At 41.9% G+C, this 20,702-nt stretch overlaps 1 protein-coding gene across 1 annotated transcript in view; it reads left to right on the top strand.

The window, feature by feature from the left end:
* Positions 1-20,702, top strand: part of LOC146829404 (putative defense protein 2) — a 118,530-nt gene that overhangs the window by 77,407 nt on the left and 20,421 nt on the right. The window contains exon 4 of the mRNA XM_085606689.1: positions 770-831. Coding sequence (XP_085462815.1) covers positions 770-831 — 62 coding nt within the window. The remainder of the gene's footprint in view (positions 1-769; positions 832-20,702) is intronic.

Genomic DNA, 20,702 nt, shown 5'->3' with positions numbered 1-20,702 from the left:
CCTGGCCTACTATCACCATGGAAGGAGAGCAATTAAATGTACCTGCCCCTCTATCACCATGGAAGGAGAGCAATTAAACAAACCTGCCTTACCATCACCATGGACGAATAGCAATTAACTGAACCTGCCCCACTATCACCATGGAAGGATAGCAATTAAATGAACCTGGCCCACTATCACCATGGAAGGATAGCAATTCAATGAACCTGCCCCACTATCACCATGGAAGGATAGCAATTGAATGCACCTGCCCCACTATCAGCATGGAAGGATGGTAATTAAATGAACCTGCCCCACTATCACCATGGAAGGATAGCAGATAAATTAACCTTTCCCACTATCACTATGGAAGGATAGCAATTAAACGAACCTGCCATACTATCACCATGATAGAATAGCAATTAAACAAACCTGCCTTCCCATCACCCTGGAAGGATAGCAATTAAACAAACCTGCCCTACCATCACCATCGAAGGATAGCAATTAACCCAACCTGCCCTACTATCACCATGATAGGATAGCAATTAAATGAACCTGCCCTACCATCACCATGGAAGGATAGCAATTAAACGAACCTGCCTTACCATCATCATGGAAGAAAGGCAATTAAATGAACCTGCCCTACTATCACCATGGAAGGATACCAATTAAATGAACCTGCCTTACCATCACCATGGAAGAAAGGCAATTAAATGAACCTGCCCTACTATCACCATGGAAGAATAGCAATTAAATGAATCTTACCTAACAGTCTTTTCTCTTTTCACAGGTCAACTATTGTGAAAGACTTTAACACATATTGGATTGGAGTAACATTCACTGTACATAGAGGTGAGTTAATTTATGATTATATTGTTTTGAGACACCTAACTTGTAGTGAGGGACTTACAATTCTTCACTTTCTCATGTAGCAGGTAGACAATAAAAAGTCCTTCTCTGCTCTACCACCCATTCTAGAACGAAAGGAGGCTTTGACACCCGTTTTGATTTGTCCATTAGACAGTCCTATATTTTCAAAGTGTTTTCAATTGGTGAACAGTGTTACAAAGTCTACAATGCATTACCATTTTCAGGGTGTCTTATAAGATATCAGAGGTTACCACAAATACATGTACAAAGTGGTACATGACAATGCGTTCTTATTCGTTGTAACTGTATTTCGATGCATTGGTTGCGTTGTGATGATAACATACCTGTCTTATAATATCTGCATTATTGTTTCATATGTAATCAAAATTAATGTTTTGCTAAACTGGGCTCCACTTTGCTTCTCTGACCGTTTTAAAAGTCAGAACATTGGTCATAGTTAAACTAAAAACAATGGGGCTTATTCCTTAACTGCACTACTTTTATCAGAATTACAATAATACTCCTCACATACTACAAAATTCTCTTCATAAATCTACATGCAGAAACCTCAGCCTCCTTCTCTCCTGTCTGTTCTATGCTGTGGTCTCCATCCTGCTTGCTGAGACCTCCACACATGAAAGTCTATATTTAGTAAAAAATCTGGGTGAAACGGTGGAGTGGGTGGAAAATGGGGAATACTTACCACTAAATAGGCGGCACTAGGGGGAGTAAAGAGGAACTTAGGGCAGGGTGAAGAGTTTAGAGACGGACAAAGAACCACCCACCCACAAAATCCCCTTGTTATTCACAAACTGCACTTCCGAAACTACTACAGTCAAAGAGGTCCCAAAAGGTAACTGTACTCCAGCTCAGGAGTTAGTCGACCACCACATAAGCCCACCCACTGGCACTGCAACACCCACCCATAGAAAATAATATAGATGGAGACCCCATAGAAAATAACGTTAAAATAAAATATTTATTTTGACTCTGGAAATATATTGACTCTAAGTTGAATGTTATAAAAATAGATATATGAATAACAAAAACTATTATTTTATTATAAATATTTTAATAGCCTTTTTAGTTTCAAACCAAATATAACTTTTTTTTTAAATAATATAATTAATTCAAACTAATTCTATAAATACATGTTGTAATTTTTAGTTCACAATAATTGCATGTAAACATTTTACTTTAGGTGGGAATTGTATTAATACATCTTAATTTATTTTTTATTAAACTTAATGCATTTAAATAACATTAATATTTAGTTCAAAATTCAGTTAATAGTACTGTAGCATTACTTTTAGCTCTACATTTAAAATAAACATATGCAATTAATTTGCATTAACGTGTAACATGATAATATTTTGACTAATTTAAAAAAAAGTTTAATACATTGAAAACAATTCCCTGTTCTTTACTATATGGAGCCCCGGTGGCGGAGACCTCCACTTACATGTGAAACATTACTAGTAGCAACTTTACACACACACACATTTGGTTCCACCCCCTGTTTCAGAAAGTAGCGACATGCAAGTCTACTCTTTGTAGTAAATACACTCGAAAATGGTGACTAAACAAGAAAAGTACATTTACTACAAAGTGTAAGAGTAAGTTTACATGGGTAGATCTACTTGCGTGTAAATTTACATGTGTGAATAGGTCCCAAAACACTTGTGATGATTCTAAAGCAGTTTCTCCTTCAGTTTTAACAGCCAAAGCATGCATACATTTGATTATTTATTACTTATGTGTATCTGCCATACATATATAGTCAGTACTGTACAGTAAGTGCAAATCAGTACCTAAACATGAGCTAATAAATACTATGTATAGTGTTGCATTGATCACAGTGAATGGTTGTTGACTTGATATACATAGTAATTTATTAAGGTCTGATGAGTAATGTAGCTTGAATATAGCCCTAAATTGTTTAGGCCAAATTGGGTAGTGAGTCTCTATATGGTAGAGTGGCCGCAGGTGGAACTTGTATGTTACGGATGTGAGTGTGCATGGTAGTAGACATATCCAAACATGCTGCCTCCCGCTGTTTCTTTTGTCAGCATTCTTGTCATTTGCATCTCTCATGCTCCCTGCTGCACCAGAGCTCCCAGAACATATGAATTTAGGTGATTGTTGGGGAGCCACAATGCAGAGGTGAAGGTATGAGGTACAGTGCTGCAATTCCACCTATAATTTGAAAGCTCCACAGAGCACCGTAACTAACAATAGTGCACCAGATGCAGTGGCATGCCCACTGCACCCCCATTGTAGCATTTCTTTTATTCAGTGCTTAATTTGTAATCAAATAATTGCCAGAGCCCTCATCAGAAGGCCACCGCAGTTTGCACCACACATTGTCACTGTCTGTATTTACACAACTACTAACCATCACACTCATGTGGCAGCTGTCATAAGTGCAGGTTGAGGCAATTTAGTTCAGGTGCCGGCAATTAAGTGCCGGTGCCGAGGACCATAAACCACCGGCACAAATTAGGCATTGTGTTTATTACTAAACCAGTGGATGGTTATCCATTTCCTCTGTTTGCAGCAAGGCTCACAGCACCCTTGCTGTGCTACCTGTGCCACGTCATCATATCTTGTCCTCTACACTAGTGTTTTAAGCCTGTAAAATAGCAGCAATGTTGGGAAGAAGCAGCAGCAACATCATCATTAGCTGGTAGTATTGGCGGCAAATGTTAACGTGACACATGGTGATCTGTACCATTGTGGTTTGCTGTTATCTGAGAATGCTGCGCCTCTCCTGTGATGTAAGTCTTCATAACACTCCACATAGTTCTACCTAATAAAAGTGGTTTGATGAAGCCTGTAATGGAAGAGGGAAAGAAGAACTGCCCAATGCCACTCCTCCTCACTTAATCAGTTTTCCATTGGTATGATTCACAAAGGTAGACTTACAGTTTTGTGTAAATTTACAATTGTTTGCTATTCACAAAGTGATTTATGAGTAGTATCTTTACGAGTGCGGAATCTCTGCACATCAAAAGACCTACCTTTTTATGTGTTGAGACTCTGCACTCATAAATATATTACTAGTAAATACCTTTGTGAATAGCAAACAATCTTAAACTTACTTTGAAGCGCAAGTTTACCTTTGTGAATCAGGCTCTCAGTCTTTAACAGCCTTACATTTCCCTATTCCACTACCTGCCTCCCATTTTACTACATTATGGTTGGGCCTAACACTGAATCTACGCCCCTTATGCCCTTTAGCAGCAATGCCTATTTCCATTGAGGACACTGATAGCCAAATAAAGCAATCATTGTCCATAGCCCCGTGAAATATTGCTGGTTTAGCTAGCAAATGGGACAGGCATGATTGCCTGAGGTTTGTTGAACGCCATACTGTTACCTGTCTCCAAGAGACTTGGCTTACTGACCCTATTTTTGTGGACGGGTATGCTACTTACCATACACCTGCGGTGGCTGGGATTACGGGCAGGGCCAAGGATGGTCTCACCATGCTCATTTCACTTACATTTCCGGCACAGGTGACATGGCCAACCTGTGACTCAATATACTATCAGATGCAACAAGATTGCTGCTGATAAATTTATATAATAATGTATTTGACCATTCCAAGGTTGACCTAGCGTGCTCTCTGCTTAAGGATATTGAGAAATGTATTAGTATTATTCAAGGGGGCAGTGCTGTGGTATTGTTGGGGGATTTTACCTTAAAAGCCTGCCAGTTCACCAAGGAAAATATCTGTGCATTGGAGGGTGAGGCTGGGGTTCCTCTATCCCACTTTGTACATTGTCCTCGTGGGGATTAACTTAATCTTTTCTTGACTAAATTTAGCCTGATATTTTGCTTTGATGCCCTAAATTCAAAATCAAATATTATACCCACTTTTTGGGGTGAGGTACCCCAAGCAACATTGATTTTATTCTTTGCTCTAAATCATTAAGAGATTGGGTTTTGGATTATAATCTTGCTGATTCCCACCTCAGCGACCATAGACTTTTGTCTCTTTCTCTGCATGAAATGCATAGAATGTCTCTAGTGGTCCAACCTTCTCGCTTATCATTTTCTAGGAATCGTGGGGTGATCAAGGCCTGGCCCAAGGTTGATTAACCTTCCTTTTTAGCGCACTTAATGGTCTCTACATCGCCAGTTTCCTGGTCTGTTTAGCAGTTGATCATAATCGGGGTCGGGTCCAGTGCTTCATAATAGTTTTGATAATCTCTGCAGAGCAGCATATGACCTCCTACTGGTTCTTGCTAAAATGAGTTATAAGCCATCTGCAAAGGTGTTTGATGTTAACTACACCTATGCACATAACCAGCTACTCGCTGCCATGAAAAAAATCCATAGAGATCAGGATGCTGTGCGAGATGCAGAGCTCTGTGTCAAGATATCCTTAGAACCAGGAAGGGTAACATTAGAGAGGCAGCTTTTTCCTCATTAGTGCAGGCTAGCAAGTTAAGGGAATGCACGACTTATTGAGCGACAGTGAATCGCAGCTATTTTGAGGTTAAAAAAGATCCTGGTACTGATACTGTTATTCCACCTGATATCTGGGTTGCCCATTTCACCAAGCTCTATGTTGTCCCTTGCTCTCTAAAACCCCTGGTTATACTCCTTCAGTGTTACCTCAGCCGCCGACCAGCCCTTCTACCGTTTCGCAGCCTCCGTTAAATTTTCTGCTGGTCCAGCTTTTGAACGGGGTGAGGTCTTGTGGGCAGTGGCAAGTTGTCGGGTTGGGCGAGCCCCTGATCCAGATGGGCTTCCGTCTGATATGTTTAAAGCTAACACTTAATTTTGGGCCCCACTCTTGATAAATGTCCTCAATGCAGCCCTAGTTACTGGTCCCCCCCAACGGATCCCCAATGTTATTGCCCCATCTTATTTATTAATTCCATGGCAAAGATCATGGGAAAAATCTTGTTTGACTGCTTGCAGTTATGAGGAGCACAACACATTCACAACTCCAATTTGGTTTCCGCTCCGGCCAAGGCACAGTTGCGCAGTCATTAAATCTATATTTCTTTATTGCCAAATACACTGTGGCCAAGTGTGGCTAGTTGAACCTGGCATTTATGGATTTGAGTTCTGCTTTCGACTCTGTCAACAGGTCCATACTGTGGAGAATTATGACCAATATAAGGGGTTTGACCTGCATGGACGGAATGCTGACAATGCAGACATTCTCCCCCAGTCAAGAGATCTGGGTTAAATCCATCGTTCTTTTGCCCACTACACCACCCCAGGACTACGCCACTGGAGTCAAGCTATCCTGGCTGATGACGGCTGATAGCCAGAAACCGGTCCTAGGATGCTTGATTCCGGTCCAGGGAAGACATGGCTTGGCAGTTCGGGCTGGACTGTTCCCATGAGGCACAGGGTCAAGACTGATTTGCATATGGCCATGTCTAAACTGGGGTGGCGTAGTGGGCAAAAGAACGATGGATTTAACCCAGATCTCTTGACTGGGGGAGACTGTCTGCATTGTCAGCATTCCGTCCATCATTTGTTTGTTGTAACGCTTTTCGCCCTAAGTGGGATGGGTATTCCCAGACGTGGGACCCGTGCTCACTACGCCACTGGAGTCAAGCTATCCTGGCTGATGACGGCTGATAGCCAGAAACCGGTCCTAGGATGCTTGATTCCGGTCCAGGGAAGACATGGCTTGGCAGTTCGGGCTGGACTGTTCCCATGAGGCACAGGGTCAAGACTGATTTGCATATGGCCATGTCTAAACTGGGGTGGCGTAGTGGGCAAAAGAACGATGGATTTAACCCAGATCTCTTGACTGGGGGAGAATGTCTGCATTGTCAGCATTCCGTCCATCATTTGTTTGTTGTATTGCTTCTTACAGGGCAGGGTTGTGGGGCATTGAAGATCAGGGGTGCCTTGAAACAATTGAGGATGGCTTTATTAAGAAGCTCTTAGCTGTCCCCCAAATTGCTATCTCCCTTATTTGGCACACAGAAGTGGGGATTGGAACATTAGCGATCTTATAAAAATTCAAGTCCTGTTTCAGTGGCTTAGAATTTGGACTAAAAACCAGACTTTCTTTAATAGGGCTGTGCTTGCAGAGTGCCTGAAACTCGACCATTGCCTATTCCTAGGATAAAGTATATTCAGAGCATCTGCGCAGCTTGGGGTGGGAGGATTTGTTTCCCCCTCCCAGTAGAACGCTAGCCAGCTGCATTGCTACTTTGAAGAACACGTTTTTAGAGGGATGTCTTGAAGGCAGAATGCTGAAGGGTGTAGATAAGCCAACAGTCAGGCTTTTATGGGGATTAGTCTGGTCGTCAGTCCTGTGCCATACTGAGTATCGGTAGGCAACAACCATCACACATTTTTACTAGTCAGCACTTTTTGGCTGACTTTCCATCATAAAGCTCCTATTTTTCACAACTACCTCTGCGCCCCTGTGATGATCAATCACCACAACCTACTTTACATTTTATTTTTTTGGTAAATGTTACTTGCTGTTGAGGCAATGTTATCTATTGCTCATTCTTAGGGAGGCAAATATTCGCTACTGCAGAGCGGCTTTCATTTATCTGCAAACTTTGCCTACCATCAAGATCAGTATTCTTGCTGCTGTATACATTAAACGTGCCATTAAACAGAAGGCGACTGTTCTTATGTGATGTTTTAATCAATCAATCAGAGCTTTTATAAAGCACACTACTCACCCGTGAGGGTCTCAAGGCGCTGGGGGGGTGGTAGGGTGCTGCTACTGCTCGAACAGTCAGGTCTTGAGTAGCCTCCTGAAGGTAAGTAGGTCCTGGGTCTGCCACAGGTGGATGGGGAGGGTATTCCAGGTCTTCGCGGCGAGGTGGGAGAATGATATGCCGCCGGTGGTCGCTCTTCAGATGCGGGGGATGGTTGCGAGTGTGAGGCCAGTGGAGCGGAGTTGGCGGTTCGTGGTGTAGAAGGTGAGTCGTCTGTTGAGGTATGCCGGTCCGGTGTTATGGAGGGCCTTGTGTGCGTGGGTGAGGAGCTTGAAGGTGATCCTCTTGTTGACGAGGAGCCAGTGCAGGATTCTTAGGTGGGGTGTGATGTGGCTGTGGCGAGGGATGTTGAGGATCAGGCGTGCAGAGGTGTTCTGTATGCGTTGTAGTCTTTTCAGGAGTTTGGCTGAGGTTCCTGCGTAGAGGGCGTTTCCGTAGTCCAGTCTGCTGCTGACGAGGGCTTAGGTAACTGTTCTTCTTGTTTCGATGGGGATCCATCTGTAGATCTTGCAGAGCATGCGGAGGGTGTTGAAACAGGATGATGCGAAGGCGTTGACTTGCTTGGTCATGGAGAGTGTGGAGTCGAGGATGAACCCCAGATTGCGTGCATGGTCGGTGGGTGTCGGTGCTGCTCCCAGAGAGGTCGGTCACCAGGAGTCGTCCCAGGCTGAGGGGGTGGAGCCAAGGATGAGGACCTCCGTCTTGTCAGAGTTCAGCTTCAGACGGCTGTTCTTCATCCATTCGGCGACGGCCTTCATTCCTTCGTGGAGGTTGGTTTTGGCGGTGACGGGGTCCTTGGTGAGGAAGAGGATCAACTGGCTGTCATTGGCGTAGGAGGGGATGTTGAGGTTGTGCAGTCGAACTACGTGGGCGAGAGGTGCCGTGTAGATGTTGAACAGTGTCGGGCTGAGGGAGGATCCTTGGGGTACGCCGCAGATATCTCGGAGGCTTTGGATCGGAAAGGCAGGAGGCAGACACTCTGGGTTCTGTCAGAGGGGAAGGAGGTGGTCCATTCTAGAGCCTTATTTCGGATCCCTGCGTTGTGGACACGGGTGCGTAGGTTGCAGTGGCAAACTGTGTTGAAGGTGGCTGAGAGGTCCAGTAGGATGAGGGCCACGGTTTCACCATTGTCCAGCAGGGCCCTGATGTCATCGGTGGCGGCGATGAGGGCGGTTTCGGAACTGTGGTTGCTGTGGAACCTGGACTGGGATGGGTCCAAGATGTTGTTCTCCTCGAAGTGGCGGGTCAGTTGTCCGTTGACGATCTTCTTGATGACCTTCGCTGGGAACGGGAGCAGGGAGATGGGCCGGACATTCTTGAGGTCTCTCGGATCCGCCTTCAGCTTCTTAAGTAGGGCGTTGATCTCGTCGTGCTTCCAGCTCTCTGGGAAGGTTGCGGTCTTGAATGAGGTGTTGATGACCTTGCGGAGATGGGGTGGGATGGTGGCGCTGGCTTTGTTGAAGATGTGGTGCGGGCAAGGGTCTGACGGGGAGCCGGAGTGGATGGCGCTCATGATTTTGATGGTGTTGTTGTGGTCCACGTTGGTCCAGGCGAACAGGGTGTCGATGTGGATGTTGGCCGGAGGGTCTGAGGTGTCGGTGGCTGTCTTACTGTTGAAGCTGTCATGGATGTCTGCGATCTTGCTTTGGAAGAAGGTGGCTAGGGAGTTGCACAGGTCTTGCGATGGTGGGATGTCGTTGGTGTTGTAGCTGGGGTTGGAGAGTTCTTTCACGATGTTGAAGAGCTCTTTGCTGTTGTGTGCGTTGTTGTCGAGGCGGTCTTTGAAGGAGGCTATTTTGGCGGATCGGATGAGGTGATGGTGTCTGCGGATGGCGTTCTTGTGGGTTGCATAGCTGTCCAGTGTTTGTTCGCGGTGCCATTCCTTCTTGAGTTTTCAGCAGTTTTGCTTGGAGGCCTGGAGGTCCGTGGTGAACCAGCTGGCTTTCCTGTCAGTGCGTCTATTGGAGGGTTTCTTGATCGGGGCGATAGTGTTGGAGCAGTCGTCGATCCATTGCCTGAGGTTGCAGGCGGCAGTGTCGGGGTCAGTGGGGTCGGCAGGTGAGCTTCGGGCAAGGGTGGTGTTGAGCTGGTCTTCGGTGACTTTGCTCCAGCTGCGGCAGGGGATCTGTTGAGTGCGGAGGTGCGTGGTGAGTTTCCGGAAGGTGAAGTGGCTGAAGGTGATTTATTTATTTTTGGATCACCACACACTGATATGTTTTTATGCTTTGTGATTGTTTTATACTTTTATGGTCTAACTAGACCAAATAAAGTTATTTGAACTGAACTTAACTAGTGGTGATGAGGGTTTGTAGGGGTCAGGAATATGCAAATTCTGGTGTAGAAATTATTTCTTAGGAATCAGGAATGGGTGGAGTTTAGAAGTGCTTAGGAATTTTTAGGATTCACGGATGAATGAAATTTAGGAGTGGTGAGGGGTTCTTAGGGTTCCGAGATGGGCAGAGTGTAGGAGTGTTAAGAGATTTTTTAGTATTCGCAGATGGCCAGAATTTAGGGCTGTGATTGGATTTTAAGGTTGAGTGATGTGTAGAGTTTAGGAGTGCTGAAAGGTTTTGGGGCTGCAGTAATGGGTGGAAGTTAAAGTGGTGCAGGTTTTAAGGGTTCAGAGATGGGTGGAGTTTAGAAGTAGAAAGGAGTTTTCAGTTATCAGGGATTGGTAGAGTTTAAGTTTAAAAAAGGTTTTTAAGGGGTCTGGTATGGATGGTGTTCAGTAGTATCGAGGAGTTTTAGGGGTCAGGGATGGGTGATATTTAGGGATGGCAAAGGGTTTTGATGGTTGGCGATTAGGGGTTGTAAGGGATTTAAAGAGTTCAGTGGTGGGTGAGGTTTAGACATAAAAATGTGTTTTTGTGGTTCAGGAATGGATGGAGTTTAGGATATTAAGAGGGTTTTAGGGTTCAGGAATAGTGGAGTTTTAGAGATCAGGGATGGGTGTAGTTTAGGTTAGGTTAAGAATTTTTAGGGTACAGGGGTGGGTGGAGTTTGGGTTAGAAGGGGCTTTTAGTGTCAGGGAAGGGTGTCGATTTGGCTTGGTGAGTGGGCATGGATGCAGGTGTAAAGGGATCAATGGTGTTTAGGGATGGTAAGGGGTCAGCCAGTTCCAAGCATCCAAAGTAATCATTTGCCAGCGTAAAATAAATACATCCGAAGTAATGTCCCCTGAAGTAAAGCATTGAAATAAATACCAGGGACAAGAATGTAAGTAAGACCTGCAACCATTGCATTCACACATTAAAAATATAAACATGCAATAGCCAATTTCAGAAAAAATTATATTCAAAAAATTGGTTTCTGGTAAATGCCATTCATCTAAAAAAATTACATTAAAAAGTTTAGGTGAAATGATTTCACAGTAATGGTGTTCCATGAAATTGTTTAATGAAATCACAACCCTCATTTTCACCTCATTATCAGCATTCATTCCATGGATGATGTCACAGTAGTTCGGTATGGCTAACTCCAGAATCTTCAGCACAACAGCGACCACACAGGCTTCTGTCACACATTGATATCTACAATACAAAAAGAGATAGACCCTGAGGTACACTTTTGTTTTTCACACATTCTAGTATTGCATAGAGCTGTAGAGCCTTGAATAATACAGATGCATGCTGTGGAGCAGTATTACCCCTGCTGTTCCTGTTACTCTTCTCTTAGTACCAAAACTATTAACCTAACATGGGTTGCACTGGTTTGAACAGTATGTTATAAATCTACATTAACACTAACTTTAAATTAACCCTTTGAGTGCGGGTGTCGGCCAATGGTCGACACCTGTACTATCTTCCCAGTGCATCTTTCAGCCATTGGCCGACACTGGGGAGGTATTTAAATGACCCTCTGGTGCGGGACCCCTTTATAATATTTTAAACTCGGGCTGCTCTGCAAGAGCTTTCCGATCAGCCTGTGTCTTTTTTTTAACCTTTACTGTAATGACGATCAGCACGCAGGGCGCGCTTACGTCATTACACTAAAGTGAAGTAAAACTAGCCGATGGGCTCATTTTACATTGACTCCATCGGTGCTCGTGGGGTATATCTCAGCCTGATCACAGATTGGGGTGGGAAAGATATCAGCAAGGGAAGAATCCCCTCCTTTCCAATGATATCCCTGCCCTGTGGATCGCAGCTCGGGGATCGCCCCAGGAGAGTGATTCCCAAGCAAGGATCCACCCACTAGACACCAGGGATAGGGGAGCGGCCTCCTAGGCAAGGGTTTGTGCTTCCACCATTACATTTGATATTTACAGTCTTTCGGCTGGCAGCGAGGGTGATTACATCCGATCTGCCCCCTGGGGGTGGGGGGGGGGGGGGGGGGGACAGAAAGCTCATTAGACTCCAGGAAATAATTTAAAAAAATATAGGGTGGGGGCTGCCCATTAAGAGCATGGCCTTGCCCCCACCTCTTACAAAATGTGCTGGCATCTTTCTGCCCCTCCCCCCGGGGGGCTGAGGGATTGAATACCCCCCATATAACTCCCAGGGAGGGCAGAAAGTCCACTCAACACCATGGACATATAAAAACAAATATAGAGGTGGGGCTGCCCATCATGGGCATGGCCATGCCCCAACTCCACCATAAAACTATGCTGGTAGTCTTTCTGCCCCTCTCAGGTGGCAATTGGGTGTGATTACCCCCAATCTGCCACCCCTGGGGGCAGAAAGACCACTAACCCCCAGAGAAATATAAAAAAATACGGGAGGGCTGCCCATCATGGGCATGGCCATGACCCCAGCGCTAAAGATAAGCTGACAGTCTTAATGTCCCTCTAGGGGTAGAATGGGGTAATTACCCCCAATCCACTCAAGGGGGGGCAAAAAGCCTCTGGACCCCAGGGATATACAGAAAAAAAATATAGGGGTGCTGGCTGCCCTCTATGGACATGGCATGCCCCAACACCCCATAACATATGCTGACAGTCGTTCTGCTCCGCATGGGTGAATGGGAGTTATTACCCCCAAGAGGACCTCCCTTGGGGAACAGGAAGCCCACCAGGGACACCAGGGCTTAATTAAAAAAAGAATAGTGATGGAGGTTGCCCATCATGGACATTGCCTTGTCCCCCTAACAACATATGCTGGTAGTCTTTCTGCTACCCCTAGGGGCAGATGGGGGTGATTACCCCCATCTGCCCTCCTGGGGCAGCAGAAAGTCTACTAGTCACCAGGGACATTTAAAAATAAATATCGGGGTGAGGGCTGCCCATCATGAGCATGACCATGCCTCCACTCCCCCAATAATTATGCTGACAGTCTTTCTGCTCCCCGGGTGGGCAGATGGGAGTGATTACCCCCAATCTGCCCCCGAGGGGAAAGAAAGCCCACTAGACACCAGAGCTCAATTTTAAAAAACAATATATAGTGGCTCATGGCTCATCAGGCTGTTGTTAGTCACTACTCTATTCTCTGTTGAGTGTTCCCAGAAATAGGATTCAAAGGCAAAGGAGCTCCAGGTAGTTACGTTTCCCATATATCTTTGATCATTGCCTCCCAGGCCGTACATCATCTTCTATTTTCTCATCATGTCTTATTTGTTACAATCGAACAGCCTCTGCTGTTGCCCATTCATAAGCATCCTTCACCCTCATCGCTGCTCCTGGCGGGCGTGACTCATCCTGGATATGGCTACACAGCGCTTTGCAAGTTCAAGCCCTAGCATCATGAATTTCTTACTAAGGTTTTTGTGTTTAGGATTAGGAAGTAATCCCAACAGGACCGTACCGATCTCCCTAGGGATCACCCATCCTGTGGCTTCCTTAGTTTGACTAAACTTTTGGTCCAATAAGGGTCTAAAGTTGAGCAAGCCCAGGTCATATGTATAAAATCTGCGTACCTTTCACCACAGCGGGGACATTGCCCGGACTTCCCTGGGTATATTCTATTCAGCATTTTGGGGGTTTGAAGCACAAAATTGCATTGGATCAGTTTAAACCGTGTATTCGTTTAACCCCCTTGTGTATTTTAATCCAATCTTTTTCTGTTAAAGGACCTTCCACTTCTGTTGCCCATTTTATCTGAATGGGGAGTACACAGATCATCTTATCCTCCTAGTCCCCCATTGTTAGGCATCCACCCTCCTTCCGTCTATGGACAGGCATAGAAGCTGCAATTTTAGCGAAGGGCTGTATCACCCAAAGTGACATCATTGGGGCAATAATTATAATGAATAAAGCATAAACAATGGTAGAAAGGGAAAGCAAGAAAAAGAAAGAAAAAAGAGGAAGGGGAAGGAAAAATAGCAATCGTATACCATCAAAGCAAATTGAACAACTATAATATTACTAAAGGAAGAAACATAAAAACTGGCAGATATGGTACAATTATAAATAACAAGCATGAAAAAGTTAACAGAGGTTTAGCTACCTCATAATTTCGAGGATTACGTGTACATGACCTGCTTGCAGAAAAATATAAAAATTTGTTATGGGAAACCAGAGGTAATCTCTTTTAATAGTGAGAGCAACTGGGGGTACATATGCTCTGTCTAATTTGTGATGATATCAGACTTCATATAACCATGCCTGAAAAGATATAGAAGAAGCATGCTTCCATGACTTGGTAATCTGCTGAAAAGCAACAGCAAGAAGTAAATCAATTATGTGAAAATTGCTAGATTAAGTTGACAAATCCTCACAAACGCTGCCTATAAAAATATTAGATATGGAAAATGGAACTTGTGTGTGAAAAATAGTATTTATCTGTTGCCAAACTCTTATCCAAAAATTATGGACAGAAGGACACTCAAATAACATATGTTTAAGATCTGCTGGAGTACTGGTGCAGGACCAACAAGTAGAGGGAATATCGGGATCAAATCTATGTAATTTAGTTGGTTTACCCAAGAGTTTATTGGAAATAAAAAATAACGTTTGAGTTGTATTTGCTGCTCTGGAAGACTTACTTATTTATTCCAAATTATATTCCATAATAAAGTTTAAAAAGAGGTTTGTAAATCGGACTCCCAAGAACATTCCACCTCTGTTTTATCTCGAAATGAAGTTGAGTGTGTATAGATATGAGATGCAGAAGGAGAGGAACATTTAATCAATTTTATACTAGATGCAGGAGAGTTAGGTATATAGTTAGGAGAAAACTGATTATATGGAACTGAACCGCAGAGATTAAAGATAAATACTTAGTTTGATAAGATGAAGGAAAGAAAAACGTGATTGAGCCATCGTAAAAGGAATGCAAACACCATCTTGAAAAAGTTGAGAAGTCCATCTAAGTCCTTTAGCAAACCAGTCTTTCCAAAAATGGGTTTATTATGTATTTTAATATGTTTATTTTACCAAATTGATGAAGTTAAAAATTGAGTTTTAGTGTTTTGATGAGAATAGAAAATTGGCTGGAGGACCTTACAAGCATTTTTAAAAATAGGAAGAGATAATGATAAAGGCTTATAAGTTAAGGAGAGATACTCCTAAAAAGATAATGGATGAAGAAATGATTTTTTAAGATCTACCCACAAAGGATTGATTGCAGAATCATTGTCAGATAACAAAAAAGAAGATTGTTTAAGAAAGAAAGCGAAAGCTGCATGATAAGAATGAAAATTGGGAACGTTGATACCTCCCGTATGTTTAGGTCAGTTGTCTCCAACCCGTAGCTGCTGACCTACTGTAGCTCTCAAGCTACCTCTGAGTTGATCACCTGTGTGCAGCCCAGCCTATTAAATTCAAAAGCTTTTGCTTGGTTGAATTAAATTTACATATAAAGAAATTGAGATTATACAGCAGTAATAATACTAGTAGCTTTCAATGTGTTTCATTGAAAATAAGTAGCTCTCAGTACAGAAATGGTTGGAGACCAGTGGTTTAGGTCTTTTGAATTTAAGAATAGACATTCTAGCTTTCTTGTTGTTCTATAAAAACTTGGATAAAATATTATAGATTTTTTTATAATGAGAATTAGAAATATTATAGGAATATTAGACAGTTAAAACAAGATTATAGGAGCTAACATTAATTTGATAGTATCTATAAGACCCCACCTGAGTATCACCACACAACACAATATAACCCATGTCCGTGCGATGGCACTAGTACACAGAATGAATTGCACTTCCTATTCTTCTGTAAATTTTATTTAAAATATATTAACTGGTTTTTAACTCCTTATTTTAGAAAACAAAGACCCCTCTCTCTGGGGGAGTCTTGCTCAATGTTATTTTCCCTGGATACAGATGAATTAATTTTTCGCACTAGCACTTTTTTTAGACTGATAATACGCACACGTAAAATGATGGAAAACCCCTGAAAATTGACTGATGAGAGTTGTATTGGTTTTTAATAATTATGAAATTGTATTTTGATTTATTGCGAAAACGAATTGTTCTTATTGTTGTGCTTTTATGGATTTTATGAAATTCGAATAAAGGTCTTTTGAACTTGAACTTTGAAGACCCCACCAAGATAAAAACAAGGGATGCCAATGACATATAAACAAAAGTAATACTGATTGTAATTCTTTCAGATTTAAGGTGACATTCTCTCTAATAGAAGAGCTAAACCACTGTCCAAGGTATTTAAATTTACCTGAATTCCAGTGGAAAGAAGAGGCTGTAAAATCTGCATGAAAACATAATTTATTTAGGGGGAAAATTTCACATTTATCAACATTTAAAATGAAGCCGGAAACTAAAGCAAAATTCTCCACCTCTGTTAAAAAAGCTGGTGAAGAAGTTTGTGGCTGTGAGATAAAGAGCAAAGTGTTCCCATAGATAAAACCTTATGTGAATTCATACAAATTTTTATTAAAAAAGTTTCTAGGGAAAGAATAAATAATAAGGGAGATAGGGGGCAGCCTTGTCAGACACCTCTATAAAGGAGGAATGATGTAGAAACAACTCCATTAGCTAAAATAGAAGATTTAGGAGAAGAATATTGCAAAGAAACATAATTAATACATTTGGAACCAACAGCAAACCAAGAAAGCGTTGAAAAAATACAAGACCAATTAACACGGTCGAAAGCCTTTTCAGCATCTGAAGAAATAGCTGCTAATGAGTGTTTATATGCGTTAAATTGACTTAGAACAATATAAAATAATCTGGAGTTATCTGAAATATGTCTACTTTTGACAAAACCACATTGTTTCTTTCCAATCGATTGGGGCAATAAAATATCTAAACGGAGGGCAAGTATTTTTGCGAATATCTTACAATCTAAATTAATTAAAGAAATAGGCCTATAGTATTTGCACAATGTATGGTATTTGTTATCTTTGGGAAAGAGACATATTAAAGCTTCTTGAAAAGACCCACCAGATTTCTGGGAAGATATGAACAAACAATTGATGTAATTTAGGAATACGAATTTGTGAGAAATGACATGAAACGCTGCAATTAAACCATCAGGACCAGGAGCTTTCCCTCTTTTAATGGCTTTTTATAGTGGTAAGAATATCATGAATCTGGATTTCTGCATCAAGAGAGGAATAATCTACATTAAGAGAAGAGGGAGAAGTGACAGAGGATACATATTGAAGAATATCATCCTGATAAGAAAGAGGGTCCAACGTGTAGAGAGTCTTAAAGAAATGAGTACATTCTGAGAGTATATCCTAATTTTTATGAACAATGTGATTAGGAGAAGTTAGAAGGGAATCAATCCTAGTACGTTCATTTTTAATCTTAAGTAATAAGCAAGAATATTCCCTGCCCTATTCTGACCTCCATTTTATTTAGCACTAGATCTAAGTAAATACAAATTAGCAATTTTTGTTGAAAGTGTATTAAAAGTACATTTAGCATTACCTAGTTCCTCAAGCTAAGTGTTCGCATTTGTAGGATAAAAAGATTGTTCTAATAGTTTAATTCTCAAATTAAGTGACTGCGAATTTTTCAATGAAGATTTTTTTTTAATGAGCAACTAAAGAAATAATGAAGTTTCTAGAAGCAGCTTTAAAGATGTCCCAAACAATCTGCGGAGAACTATCTGTAGTTTCATTTTCTACAAAAAATGTGTTAGCAAATTCTTGAAAATCTGGAGTAAAAATGGGATCTAAAAGAAGAGAGTTGTTAAATCTCCATTTCCTAAGACTCTGAATGGGTGGAAGTAGATCTAAATCTAGCGTGACAGCAGCATGGTCTTAAATTAATATGAAGTCTATATCAGAATGAGACTAAGTGATTTAGAAAGGAACAGATAGTCAATTCGGGACTGAGTAAAATGTACAGGACAGACAAACGTATATTCTTGGAGAGTAGGATTACATAATCTCCAGACATCAACAAGGGACCTTTGATGTGCAGTTTATGTAAATGGAGAATGTACGTGTGAAGGAATGAATTTGGTTTTGGAACGTCTATCAATAAGTGGGTCATAAACCATGCTCTAGTCTAAACCTACTAATAAATAATCATCACTGTAATGCATTAATTTAGACAATATCTGGGGCCAAAACGACTCATCTGGAATGGTCGAAGCATATAAATTAAAAATTGTCATCGGAGTTTTAGTTACTAATAAGGAGGCAGATACCCATCTGCTCTCAGTATCAGCATCTTGACCTATAACTTGTATATCCAAACAGTTATCACATAGAATGAATACACCATTATGCTTCCCTGAACCTGCAGAGGCGAAAATATGCCCAACCCATTGATGTTTAAATTTAGATACTTCCTCCTGAGTTACATGAGTTTCTTGCAATAAAACAATATCACCTTTTAGATTAGAGGCATGTAACAAAACCATTTGGCGTTTTATAGGTGATCCTAAACCCTTAACATTCTAGGATATAATTCTCAAAGTCATCTATACTATGGATAACAGATATAAAGATTTAAACCAATAACAACGATCAGCAAAAAACAATAATATCATACCCTTCCTTGAGCCATAAAAACATCTCCTTTGAATATTACCCCCGAATCCCCCTGAAAATGTCCACAAACCCGATCCACCCCTAAAAACTATCCCGAACCCCCACCCCTTAAAAACTACCCTGAACCCCCTCCCCTCCCTAAAACTACCTTGAAACCCCACCTCCCCTGAAAACTACCCCAAAAACCAACTTCCCCTAAAAACTACCCCGAACCCCCACCTTTGAAAACTACTCCAAACCCTCACCTACCTTAAAAATTACCCTGAAACCCCACCACCCCTTAAAACTAGCCCAAACCCCAACCCCTGAAAACTAGCCCGAACCCCTGACACATGAAACTACCCCTTCACCCCTGAAAACTACCTCGAACCTCCCACCCCTGAAAACTACCCAAACCCCCACCCCTAAAAACTACCCAAACCCTCCACCCCTTAAAAACTACCCAGAGCCCCCACCTCCCCTAAATACTAGAACAAACCCCCACCGCTAAAAACTACCCCTAACCCCACCTCTAAAAATTACCCCAAACCCCCACCCCTGAAAACTACCCTGATCCTCCACACCCCTGAAAACTATTCTGAACCCACACCCCCTTGAAAACTACCCTGAAACCCCACTTACCTGTCTGTGTCCTCTTTCTGACCCTCCTCTCTCCCCGACCATCCCGAACACTAGAGCGACTCTGTCTTAACCACGCACATGTGTGGTTAAGGCAAAGTCATTGTTCGGACAAGCGTGGTTATGCTTGCGGGCTTTGGGAATTCGTGGCTCTGACCTTGTTGTTCGGGATGTTTCACACAATATCAGATATGTAGTGAAAATCAACATAGAAAAAACATCAATATAGCAATAGAAATGGATAGTATATGTGAGGAAAGGGCATAATCACAAAGCAAGAAATATTAAGTAAATAGAGACAAGGAAAAGAATGAAAGGAGAAAGAAAGAAGAAAAATACATGTTAGAAATGTGGAAAGTCCATGGGAAAAGCCAATATGAATAGAATAAAAGCTGCAAGAGAAGATAGAAAAAATAGAGACAGAAAACATATAAAGAATAAACAAAGGACATACGAAGAACATACACAGAAAATGAGGGGGGTGAATCCACTTAAGGAAGACAACACAACCGAGTAGGAATCCCAGGACGAAGAACGGGAAAGGGAAGACATTATCCGGACGGATTAGGAGGTGCGCTGAGCAAACATGAAAACTACAACTAACATAAGAGAAAGAAAACGTGTTATACAAAAACATAGCAACAAAGTGATAAAAGATGACAGAAAACAAAAGTTATACTCAAAAAGAAATTTTAACAAATAATCAAACATTAGATAGTCGGGCAACTTCCATTTCTTCTTCTTTACAATTATCCAAGAACTGCTGCAATAGATCAGGATGCTCATAGTTTGGGGTTCTGTTTCTATAAGTCACCTTAAAAAGGCAATGATGGAAAAGGCCATATCTGGCCTCATTCAGGTCTCATGTGCAAAAATGTCGTCCTCCTGTCTGCCGTTGCTTTAGTATAGTCCTGAGAAAAGAAAAGAGTAGATCCCCGCCATGAGAGCTTGCCTTTCAGTTTTACTGCTTGTAACACCTTCAGTAGATCAGTATATTCCCAAAAATCAAAATAACGCCCCTTGGTTTGCCTGACAAAGATGCAGAACGTGGGTTATGGCCCAAACAATGTGCTCTTTGGATATTTAATGTTGGAGTTTCAGGAAAACCAAGAATTTTGGGAAGAAAAGATTGAAAAAAGGAGAGAAGGTTGGAACCTTCAAGTCCCACCATCAGTCCGTAATACGTAAGTTATTGCGTCTGTCACGATTTTCAAGGTTTTCAACTTGTTTTTTAGGTGTGAAATTTCCACATGAATAAAAGGAACTTGATTCACAAAATGTTGAAAAGAGTCAATTCGGTGCTCCATTTGGTGAACTTTGTGCTCCATATTTGACCATTTATCATCATGGTTTGGAGACGCATATGTTTCTTCCATATATGGTTATAGTGCTTGTATCTCTTCAAGAATTAATTCCATAGATATTGGGGGTGGAGATGGAGCAGGCGTAGGAGGATCTTTTTTAATCAGTTTGCTTGACGAAAGCGATGAGGAGGAGATCAACTTAAATGCAGGCTTAGATGAAGGAAGCAGAATGTTAGATGGTACTGCTCCATGTTGTCTTGAAGAATACTAAAAGGATTATAGTCTGCCAAAGATGGAGAAATAGGAGTAGTAGTAACAATAAGTTGAGTAGGTTTTGTTTCCCCATAAACAAAAATAGCCCAGGAATG

The sequence above is a fragment of the Triturus cristatus genome, chromosome 5_2 (genome assembly GCF_964204655.1).
Source record: "Triturus cristatus chromosome 5_2, aTriCri1.1, whole genome shotgun sequence".
Taxonomy (NCBI): Eukaryota; Metazoa; Chordata; class Amphibia; order Caudata; family Salamandridae; genus Triturus; species Triturus cristatus.
Note: the sequence above shows the minus strand (reverse complement) of the source record. Positions and strands in the feature narration are given on the sequence as shown.